The sequence below is a fragment of the Salvelinus fontinalis genome, chromosome 17 (genome assembly GCF_029448725.1).
Source record: "Salvelinus fontinalis isolate EN_2023a chromosome 17, ASM2944872v1, whole genome shotgun sequence".
Classification (NCBI taxonomy): Eukaryota; Metazoa; Chordata; class Actinopteri; order Salmoniformes; family Salmonidae; genus Salvelinus; species Salvelinus fontinalis.
In genome coordinates this window covers 35,965,947-35,978,404 of record NC_074681.1, presented here as the reverse complement: position 1 = coordinate 35,978,404, position 12,458 = coordinate 35,965,947, and the positions used below count along the sequence as shown (strand labels likewise).

Below are 12,458 nucleotides of genomic sequence, written 5' to 3'. Positions count from 1 at the left end.
TAATCTTACCTCCACTTCAAGTTTAAACTCATTTAGCTTTAGTCAAAAAGTCATGGCGGCTACAAAAGGCGACACTACAGGTGACATTTTTACCCGGACTCGAGCACTAGCGACGGAAAAAGCCTCCAAGAAGCAGCTAGCTTCAGAAAAAGCTAGCGCCATTAGCCAGGAGCAAGAGGACCCGTTCCCCCCCGAGGCCCAACGAAGGCCAACCTCGCACTCTGTCGAAGACATCTTTTCTGAGCTGAGATCCCAACGTACAGAACTCAACACTAAACTAGATGCCATTAACGCTCAGCTCAGTGCGATAGGGGGCAAGGTGACAATCCTGGAAAATGCTTTGCCTGACATAAACAACAAGATAACCATAAACGCGGGGCGCCTGGACGAGGCAGAGAGGCGAATCCTATCCACGGAAAACTTATTGACAGACGCCATGGAAACAATAGCATATGCTAAAAGAAAAATAGAGCAGCTGGAAGAGAAAACAGAGGACCTGGAAAACAGGGGGCGAAGGAATAATTGTGTTCTATTAAATCTGGGCGAAAAAGAAGAGGGAAACATGCCACTGATCCGCTACCTGCAAGACAAACTTCCCGAGTGGCTCCACCTGTCCACCGACAGACCCATAGAACTCGAGAGAGAGCTCACCGAGCACTGAGGCCCCCACCAGCAGCCAGACAACCACCGCGCCCAATCACCATACGTTTCTTGAGATTCACCGACAAGGAACGAGTCCTACAGGCGGCGAAAACCAACACCATTACAGTGGGAAACGCCAAACTCATCTTGCTCCAGGACCTGTCAGCTGGAATACGCCGAAAGCGCCGAGAGTTTGACGAGGTGAAGAAATGCTCCATTGACCGAGGCATCTTTAGGGGATTCAAATACCCAAACGAGCTCAGGATTCTTTACCAAGGAGCCCTGCGACACTTCAAAACTCCCGAAGAGGCAAAACGTTTTTTGAAAGACAACCCCGGTCAATGAGAAATGGACCAATGACTAAATGCGATTACTATTATTACTAAAGGAGGTAAGACAACATATAGCCGATATCCAAAGACCCACCCGCCCTGCTAAATGTCATTATAGCCGTCTAATCTATATTTATGTTCCTTTAGCTGAGAGGGATAGGCTCCATATTATAACCTAGGCCTACTATATGTAGGCTGGGCTATTGATTTTATTTTCTTCCATTTTTAATGTGGTCTGGACGGGGGCTACGTTGTCATTTACCCAATGCGGGGCGGAGAGGATGAGGCATTTCTTTGGTGGGGAGGGGGAGACGTTGTGCGTTGCTAACTGTTCCCGGTTTTTTTGTTGTTGTTGTGGGAACACAGAATTGTGACTGAGCGGGGAGGTAATAGATCCAACGGGATATGTCGAGTTGTTTGGGAACTCGGCTGGGGTGTTCAGAGACTGTTATTTTATGTAAACCATTTATTTTCCTTTTATGTGAACGCAGCTGTAACTACTATCCACCTTTACCCAGAGATGACTTGCACTAAAGTTCGATTACTGTTCGATGACGATGACTAGTACCTTAAATCTATTGACATGGAACTGCCATGGTCTAGGTCATGCAATAAAACGGAAAAAGATACTATGTGCTCTAAAAAAGGAAAAAGCAGACATCGCGCTATTGCAAGAGACACACCTCTGTGATGCTGAACATGCCAAACTCCGCAGAGCTTGGGTGGGACAGGTGTATTTCTCATCTTTCAAATCCAACAGTAGAGGCACAGCCATACTTATCCATAAGAATGTTCCATTCATAATTGACAAAAACATATCTGATCCGGAGGGGAGATTTATTTTGATAACTGGGTCACTGTATGGCAACCAATTACTCTCTTAAACATATACGCCCCTAACACAGATACTCCTGCTTTTATGTCGAAAATTATAACCCTGTTCAATGAGCATTGTGTTTCCTTTGGAGTGTTGGCCGGAGATTTTAATTGTACCCTGAACCCAACCCTAGACAAATCATCTCAAGTCCCCACCACAAATCCTAGATCTGCAAAGATGTTGAACTCTCTTACTAAAGAGATGGGACTGATAGATATCTGGAGAGAGACTAATAGCTCATCTATGGACTATACATACTACTCTAATGTCCATAACACCTACTCCCGTATAGATTACATTTTTATCCCAAAGAGTTTCATAAATTCAGCCACGTGTAGAATCGGACCCATAGCGCTTTCGGATCACGCCTTTGTCCACCTCCGCTTTGACCTCTGCAAAAACATCCCGAGGTCAAAGAGCTGGAAATTCAACACCTCCATGCTATCAAACGAAGCATTCCATACATTGGTAACTACATGGATAGACAACTACACACAAGACAACAAAGATTCTCCTGTTTCTCCGGCCACAATGTGGGACGCTGCTAAAGCCACACTAAGAGGTCATCTAATTGCATATGCTTCCTCTAAGAAAAAAGCAATGGAAGCACACAGGCTAGATCTGGAGAGGGAGCTGGAACGCTGTGAAAAAGTACATAAACAATCCACAGACAGCACCTCCTGGAGTCAACTTAAAGCAGCCAAAGCCAAACTGAATTTGGACTATACTCGGGAGATTAAAAAAAAAGTTTTCTTTACTAAACAGAAATACCATGAGTATAGCAATAGGCCTAGTAGATTGCTTGCTTATCAATTAAAAAAAGAGCAGTCAGAGCGTACAATTATGGCTATCCGAACAGCAGAGGACGAGGTCACATATGACCCAAAAAAGATCAATTTAACTTTTCATGATTTTTACTGCAAACTATATACCTCTGAGAGAAAACACACGGAAGCAGAACTCCACTCCTTCCTAGAGGGAATCTCGCTACCTAAACTATCAGAGACTGACCAAGAAGATCTCAACTCCCCCTTCACTCCTGAGGAGATCCTGGAGGCAATTACCTCCATGCCACCTAACAAGTCCCCAGGCCCAGATGGATTCCCCAGAGAGTTCTACAAAGCTTTTTGGCCCCAGCTTAGCCCTATTTTCATGCCAATGCTGGAGGATTTTTGCAAAAACGGAGTTCTCCCAGACTCAATGCGCACAGCTCGCATTACAGTGTTGCTCAAAAAAGACAAGGACCCCCTATCCTGCTCCTCCTTCCGGCCCATAAGCTTGTTGGATTTCGACTACAAAATAATTACCAAATTGCTGGCCAAAAGACTAAACACTCTTCTTCCCAAAATAATAAAAGCGGACCAAACTGGATTTATTAGAGACAGATACTCTTCTGATAACATTCGCCGTCTTTTTGATATTATTGATCAAGTAAACGCACAGAAGACCCCTGTCCTGCTGGCTTCACTGGATGCTGAGAAGGCGTTCGACAGGATGGAGTGGAGCTTTTTGTTCTCAGTCTTAGAAAAGTTCAATATGGGCCCAAACTTTATTAAATGGATCAAATCACTATACTCTCATCCAAATGCCATGGTGACTACTAACGGACTGAACTCTGACAGATTCTCTTTGGGACGGGGCACAAGACAAGGGTGCTCGCTATCCCCCCTGCTCTACTTGTTGGGGGCGGAGCCTCTGGCAGAGTTGATAAGGAGCAATTCAAGTATTACAGGTGTTCCTGCAGGCGGCCTGCAGCACAAGATTTCGCTTTACGCGGATGATGTCTTGCTCTACATATCCAACCCTGAGAAATCCCTTCCTCCCATTTTAGACACAATTGCTCAGTATGGCACGTTTTCAGGTTATAAGATAAATTTTAACAAATCCACTGTCTGCCCTCTCAATATTACACTCACCAGTTCTATGAAGACACTATGCCCATTCCAATGGAAGACACAGGGGTTTCAATACCTTGGGATATTCATAACACCAGATCTGAATAGGCTTTTCAAGGAGAATTATCTTCCACTCCTGGATCGAATCAAAAACAACCTCCAAACCTGGATCTCCCTCCCAATTAGCTTAGTAGGAAGAATTAATGTAATCCGTATGAACATCCTCCCTAGACTGAACTATTTATTTCAGATGCTCCCATGCTATCTCCCAGCTTCCTTTTTCAAAACAATTAACCAAAGCATCACCAAATTTATATGGGGCAATAAAAAACCTAGGATCAAGCTCTCCACTCTATCGAAACCTGAATCTAAGGGCGGTCTTGCCCTTCCCTCCCTTCAATTGTACTACTGGTCCGCCCAAATCCGCAACATGCTAACATGGATCACAAACAGACAAGAGTCAACGTGGATCCAGATAGAAGCCCAATCCTGTGGTTCATTGCCACTAAGCTCAACTATATTCATTAATAACTTTAGTGAAGTGGGCAACATAGCCAAAACATTTGTGATTTACAGCACCCTACTAGCGTGGAGGGACTGTAAGAAATACCTGGGCATCTCCTCCCAAATATGCTCTCACTCGCCTATAGTAGGCAACCCAGACTTGCCAAAAGCCCTGAGGGATGCCAACTTTAATCTTTGGCATACTCTAGGAATCAGGACCTTTTCAGACCTATTTCATCAGAAGACCACTACACTGAAATCCTTTCAAGAGCTCTGCAGTGAATTCAATGTGCCAAGATCCCATTTTTTTTTTAAATATCTTCAAATTAGACATGTCATCTCCTCATTTACTTCCAAGAGGAGGTTTAGAACTCAGTTGAACGAAGTTGAAACCCTTCTTGTCACAGCACAATCCATTAAAGGCAAAATATCCTATATCTATAGACTCCTTTCTGAGAAAGGAGGCTCCTCCTTTACTCCTTTGAAAATAATCTGGGAAAAGGACCTTGGTCTGACTATCAGTGATGAGTTATGGGCGGAGGTTTGCGACAGGGTATACTGCTCCTCTACTAATGTAAAAATGAAAGAATCGAATGACAAATTTTTGTACAAATTTTATTACACTCCCTTGAGACTCCATAAAATGAAAACAGACATTTCTCCTAACTGTAAAAGATGTACCTCTGAAAGTGGAACCTATATGCATGTATTTTGGAGCTGTAGAGAGATTGCCAGATTTTGGCAATCTATACATACTGCTGCACAGAAAATACTAGATGTACAGTTTGATATGACCCCGTGTCTCTATCTTTTTAATGCCCAGCAGGACTTTGTTCTTGATCCTGACAGAGAAAATTTGCTCATGACCATTACATACTTTGCTAAGAAATGTATCCTTCTATTGTGGGCCTCTAGTACCTCTCCTACATTTAAAATGTGGATTGACCAGATTGTTGACTTTCTCCCTCTTGAAAAGCTCACTTATGACCTCCACAAGAGACAGCCCAAGTTTGATAGACTCTGGTCTCCACTACTCCACTATATCTCAAATTGGACAGAGTGAATGGGGGGATCGGGGAGGTGAGCAGATGCGTGTTGTGTAAGGTGCTGTAAAATCTAAAAACTAATCATTGGCTCGTCATCTCAGCTAAGGCTGGAAATAGCAAATAAGAACCTTGATAGTGCTGCTGCAAGTTCTACATTTTAAATTTTGTTATAATTATTATTTGTGTGTATGTGTGTATGTATGTATATGTAGGTATGTATATATGTATATATATATATATAACATTTTTTTTTTTTTTTATTATTATTATTATTAGTTTTTTTTTTAAGTCTGTCACATCTGTGAATGTGGAATGTGTTTGGTTGGTTGTTTGAAAACTTAATAAAACTTTAAATTGAAAAAAAACAAAAAACAAAAAAAACAAAACTGTCTTCATTTGATTTAGACTTTACTAACAACAAGAAGGCATTGTTTTGGAGCCTATTTCTTCCTATTTAAGAAATAATTAGGTAAGCCTACCTGTTTGACAGATGAAATCTAGCTATAGGCTGCTATATCCATATCCATCCATTTGTCGGTCAATTTCTCCACCCACCATGCACTCTTTAAATAGCCTACCTTTGTGTCAGTGAAGGGCTGTTAAGTTAAAACCAAGACTAGAATTGAGGGGGTATGCCATAGATCTTTCGTTAATTAAAGAAAATGGTAATAAGCACAGGCCTATCACGTGCTTAAGATTTTAAAGAAAAGAAAACGGATCCGATTATATAAAGAGATCAATAACAGCGATTTGGTCCGCGATACTTTATGCTACAAACAAGCTGTAAAATACCAAGGTAGGACGTGACTCTGATGCATATTGCGATATCATTGTTTAGTTTCTTTGTCATTCAAAGGCTGAGCTACAACCTTCTAATCCCAAGGAGACAAAACATTTACTTTGCTTGGGAAGTAATGTAATTCGGTCACTATCCATTGATTAAGCTATTCACTTTCTGTACAATAGAAGATGTTTAAACCCAGACAGCTTTTAGGAAAACACTTGTGACCTTCTCTCATTGGGTTAAGCAACGGAAGAAGAGTAGCCAGTAGTTAAAGCTTACGTTTTTCTGCCTCAGTAGGTCTACTCTGTCTGGGGTGGAAAGGTAGATCTACTCTGTCTGGGGTGGAAAGGTAGGTCTACTCTGTCTGGGGTGGAAAGGTAGGCCTACTCTGTCTGGGGTGGAAAGGTAGGCCTACTCTGTCTGGGGTGGAAAGGTAGGACTACTCTGTCTGGGGTGGAAAGGTAGGTCTACTCTGTCTGGGGTGGAAAGGTAGGCCTACTCTGTCTGGGGTGGAAAGGTAGGACTACTCTGTCTGGGGTGGAAAGGTAGACCTACTCTGTCTGGGGTGGAAAGGTAGGCCTACTCTGTCTGGGGTGGAAAGGTAGGTCTACTCTGTCTTGGGTGGAAAGGTAGGACTACTCTGTCTGGGGTGGAAAGGTAGGACTACTCTGTCTGGGGTGGAAAAGTAGGACACTCTGCCTGGGGCGGAAAGGTAGGCCTACTATGTTTTTTTTTATTTTATTGTTTTTTTTGTCATTTTAGCAGACGCTCTTATCCAGAGCGCATACATTTTATTATATTTTTACATACTGAGACAAGGATATCCCTACCGGCCAAACCCTCCCTACCGGCCAAACCCTCCCTAACCCGGACGACGCTATGCCAATTGTGCGTCGCCCCACGGATCTCCCGGTTGCGGCCGGCTGCGACAGAGCCTGGGCGCGAACCCAGCCCAGCCTGGGCGCGAACCCAGAGACTCTGGTGACGCAGCTAGCACTGCGATGCAGTGCCCTAGACCACTGCGCCACCCGGGAGACATGTCTGGGGTGGAAAGGTAGGCTTGCTCTGTCTGGGGTGGAAAGGTAGGCCTACTCTGTCTGGGGTGGAAAGGGCGGCCTACTCTGTCTGGGGTGGAAAGGGCGGCCTCCTCTGTCTGGGGTGGAAAGGTAGACCTCCTCTGTCTGGGGTGGAAAGGTAGGCCTACTCTGTCTGGGGTCGAAAGGTAGGCCTACTCTGTCTGGGGTGGAAAGGTAGGTCTACTCTGTCTGGGGTGGAAAGGGCGGCCTACTCTGTCTGGGGTGGAAAGGGCGGCCTCCTCTGTCTGGGGTGGAAAGGTAGGCCTCCTCTGTCTGGGGTGGAAAGGTAGGCCTACTCTGTCTGGGGTCGAAAGGTAGGCTTACTCCGTCTGGGGTGGAAAGGTAGGCTTGCTCTGTCTGGGGTGGAAAGGTAGGCCTAACTTTTGAAAGTACCATGCTCAGATTCCTAATGACATCTCTGTCAGGTGGTGGGTGTAGCTGGTGCATGAAGTCAGGCGCAGGAGAGCAGAGATGAGTGAACAACGCACTTTACTTGAGAAAACAGCACAAAGTATCAAAACCAATGTGCAAACAATAATGGTAGCCACACAACACGGGTGAACACAGCACCCGGAAAAAAACAGCCGGGAACGTACCGACCTTATTAATAAACAAACACACACAAAGACATGGGGGAAACAGAGGGTTAAATACATGACCAGTAATTGGGAAATGAAAACCAGGTGTGTGGGAAACATAGACAAAACCAATGGAAAATGAAAAGTGGATCAGCTGTCACGTTCGTCATAATGTGGAAGAGAAGAGGACCAAGGCACAGCGTGAAGTGAATGCATTCTTCTCTATTTATTTAACGAAAACGAAGAACACTCAAACAGACTTACAAAACAACAAACGAACGTGACGCTATATAATAAACAGTGCAGACACAGGCAACTAACACATAGACAATAACCCACCACCCACAATACAAAACAGGCTACCTAAATATGGTTCCCAATCAGAGACAACGCAAAACACCTGTCTCTGATTGAGAACCATATCAGGCCAAACACATAGAAATAGACAAACCAGACATACAACATAGAATGCCCACTCAGATCACACCGACCAAACAAAACATAAAACATACAAAGCAAACTATGGTCAGGGCGTGACAGTACCCCCCCTCAAGGTGCGGACTCCGGCCGCAAACCTAAACCTATAGGGGAGGGTCTGGGTGGGCATCTGTCCGCGGTGGCGGCTCCGGCGCGGGACGTGGACCCCACTCCACCATAGTCATAACCCGCTTTGGTGGCGCCTCTGGAGCGGGGACCCTTGCAGCGGGTCCCGGACTGAAGACCATCCTAGAGGGCGCCACTGGACGGAGGGGCAGCTCCGGACTGAGGGGCAGCTCCGGACTGAGGGGCAGCACCGGACGGAGTGGCAGCTCCGGATTGAGGGGTAGCTCAGGACTGAGGGGCAGCTCCGGACTGACGGGCAGCTCCGGACTGACGGGCAGCTCCGGACTGACGGGCAGCTCCGGACTGAAAGGCAGCTCCGGACTGAAAGGCGGCTCTGGCAGCTCCTGACTGGCGGGCGGCTCTGGCGGCTCCTGACTGACGGATGGCTCTAACGGCTCAGGACAGACGGGCAGCTCAGGCAGCGCTGGACAGACGGGCAGCTCAGGCGGCACTGGACAGACGGGCAGCTCAGGCGGCGCTGGACAGACGGGCAGCTCAGGCTTGCCGATGCGCACTGTAGGCCTGGTGCGTGGTGCCGGAACTGGTGGTACCGGCCTGGGGACACGCACCTCAAGGCGAGTGCGGGGAGAAGGAACAGGGCATACTGGACTGCCGAGGCGCACTATAAGCCTGGTGCCGGCACTGGTGGTACTGGGCTGGGGACACGCACCTCCGGGCGAGTGCGGGGAGGAGAAACAGGGCGTACAGGGCTCTGGAGACGCACAGGAAGCCTGGTGCATGGTGTAGGCACTGGTGGTACTGGGCTGGTGCGAGGGGCTGTCACAGGCGGACTGGTGCGTGGAGAAGGCACCGGATAAACCGGACCGTGGAGGCGCACTACAGGTCTCGAGCACCGAGCTTGCCCAACCCTACCTGGCTGAATGCTCCCCGTAGCCAGGCCAGTGCGGCGAGTTGGAATAGCCCGCACTGGGCTGTGCTGGCGAACCGGGGACACCATGCGTAGGGCTGGTGCCATGCACCCCGGCCCAAGGAGACGCACTGGTGACCAGATGCGTAGAGCCGGTTTCATGGCACCTGGCTCGATGCCCAATCTAGCCCGGCTGATACGAGGTGCTGTTATGTACCGCACCGGGCTATGCCTGCGCACCGGGGACACCGTGCGCATCTCTGCATAACACGGTGCCTGCCCGGTCGCTCTCTCTCCACGGTAAGCACGGGGAGTTGGCTAAGGTCTCCTACCTGGCTTAGCCACACTCCCCGTGTGCCCCCCCCAAGAAATTTTTGGGGCTGCCTCTCTGGCTTCCAGCCGCGCTTTCGTGCAGTCTCCTCATACCACCGCCTCTCCGCTTTCGCTGCCTCCAGCTCAGCTTTGGGGCGGCGATACTCACCAGCCTGTACCCAGGGTCCCTTACCGTCCAGAATCTCCTCCCAAGTCCATTTCTCCACAACGCGCTGTTCCTCTCTTTCACGCTGCTTGGTCCGATTGTGGTGGGTTATTCTGTCACGTTCGTCGTAATGTGGAAGAGAGGAGGACCAAGGCGCAGCGTGAAGTGAATGCATTCTTCTCTATTTATTTAACGAAAACGAAGAACACTCAAACAGACTTACAAAACAACAAACGAACGTGACGCTATATAATAAACAGTGCAGACACAGGCAACTAACACATAGACAATAACCCACCACCCACAATACAAAACCTGAATATGGTTCCCAATCAGAGACAACGCAAAACACCTGTCTCTGATTGAGAACCATATCAGGCCAAACACATAGAAATAGACAAACCAGACATACAACATAGAATGCCCACTCAGATCACACCCTGACCAAACAAAACATAAAACATACAAAGCAAACTATGGTCAGGGCGTGACATCGGCGATGGCTAGAAGACCGGCGACGTCGACCGCCGAGCGCCGCCCGAACAAGGAGAGGAACCGACTTCGACGGAAGTCGTGACAATCTCAGATGTAAATATGTGCAAACAGGGACAGTTTTGTTGCAAACAAGACACACTGATTTGGCATTAGAGAAATATAATAAGATAGGCCTATTTAGGCCTATTTCTCTGTCCATTCTTAGCCTGTAATTTTGGTAATTTGTGTGGTATTAAAAAAGATTCTGCTAATATATAAAATGACATACAATTGCATTAAATGTTTACAAAAGGCAATTTTTTCTTGGACATACAAACAATATGATAAATTCCTGCAATGATTTTACTATAAAGATCTGTCCACCCCTACTCTTGTCCACGGTTCTGCGAACCCACAACCTTCTGCCACGCAGCCATATGTGCTATCAACATTCCTGCATTGCCATGTAATGCTTACCGGATGAAGAACAGTTTCTAAAACTGCATATCTTAGGCAATTGTCTGTCCATGAAGTGAGGGTAAATGTTCTCTGTATCCACTTTATGTTTTAATTATTATTTTGGGTATAGGGGAGGGTCACTTGTTTTTTTTCAAGTGTTAAGGGAGGGTTTAGGTCAAATATATTTTGCTGAAGGCAGGGCCATCCATTTTCACTTCAGAGAGGTCCGATTTTCTCCAAGTAACCCTTATTATAAACAGCGTTCCCTCCATAAAGGCTAATATTTAGTCTGTCCAATGCTAGTCTCACATTGGCATACTTCCTAGACTCGTGGGAAGGTGAGAGATCGGATTTTGTCCAATACATGTAGACCTATATGTAATGAAAAGTTGTATAGACATCCTTACACTTTCCTGGTAATAGTGGTTATGGTTTTGTATCCACTCACCCACAGTCCCCAGTGCTATGTATCCAAGGATGACGATGATGAAGATCACACAGCAAAGCACGTCTGTACAGCTTCTGTAGAGAGAGAGAGAGAGAGAGAGAGAAAGGAAGGAAGGAAGAAAATGTAAATATCCTTGACAAGGCTTTCAATATTCAACATACCCACAGAGAGAGAAACGATAGGAGAGAGAAATTAGTGCGTAAAGAGAGAGAGAAACGAGAGGAGAGAGATAAGTACCCATCAAGGCCTCGTTCATTATTCTGTTTAAGATCAAACCGCAGCAGAGGGGAACCATGGTGATGAGATGTTTTCCAAACGTTTAAATGAAATATTAACCTCAACAATCTGCTGCTATGAATCCCTGTGGACACATCACATTCCCACACTCTCTTTCCCAGGGTTTGGCCATTGGAATGGCTCTTGCAGTGTCTGTACTAGTGTGTGTACCAGTGTGTGTGTGTGTGTCAAGTGCTTACATGTTTCTCTACAACCGAGGACTGGATATTGTCACATATCCACAATGGGTAGTGTGCACGCAAGTGTTCCGATCCATGATTTGATTTGAGATAATTGTTAGCGTGGCCTCCAGGAAATCATTGATCCAGCGCCCTATCTAGTGTCATGTTTAATCACAAAGGGGACTGTGAAGAGACAAATCCATTTTATACATCTTGTATTGTAATTTTAACTGTACTATGTATTATGTCATGTTTCATGTGGACCCCAGGAAGAGTAGCTGATGCTTTGGCAGCGGCTAATGGGGATCCTAATAAATACCAAATGAATCAGCTTACATATCAATCGAATGTGTAGAAATCCCTCCCTTGCCTCCCAGCTGACTACTTATCGAGCACTGAGGTAATGTCTGATTACTCCAATTTGATTGGTTGGGATTGACCTCTATCAATGAGAGTTATGCTCAGCCCCTCTCTAACCTGTCAGGTAAGGCCTTCATAAGTGGCAGCGTTTGTTTTGGGCGGAATTTCCACATTTTAGACCATTCCATTGGTCCTTAAGTGAAATCTCCACCCAGCCCAGGGACCGGGCAATACAAAATGAGAGCACCCAATCCCTTTCACCAGCAGTATACTTTCATTGGAATGAATGAACCTCAACAGTCCAGGTTAGTGGGTTATAACAGACCATGACTGTAAGGTGATGTGTTTAGGGAATAGTGATCAGGTTGTGATTGGCAGCACTGGGTCATTGAGTTGACAGTGTTAGTATGAGACCTGGTGTTGAGCTGCACAGCAGGCTTTCACAAACACATTGCTCAACGCTCCCCACTGCTCCCTAGTGCTCAATAATTCAGTCTTTAGCTGAGCAGCACTTTTCCCAGATCCAACAAGCCTGCCGAGACACACAGAACTGTACACAAATACACACATACACAA

The 12,458-nt window shown here is 46.2% G+C and overlaps 1 protein-coding gene across 1 annotated transcript in view; it reads right to left on the bottom strand.

Annotated features, from left to right (window-relative positions):
- The window catches only part of LOC129814241 (choline transporter-like protein 5-A), a 109,658-nt gene that overhangs the window by 23,090 nt on the left and 74,110 nt on the right, over positions 1–12,458 (bottom strand). Inside the window, exon 3 of the mRNA XM_055867230.1 lies at positions 11,065–11,138. Coding sequence (XP_055723205.1) covers positions 11,065–11,138 — 74 coding nt within the window. The remainder of the gene's footprint in view (positions 1–11,064; positions 11,139–12,458) is intronic.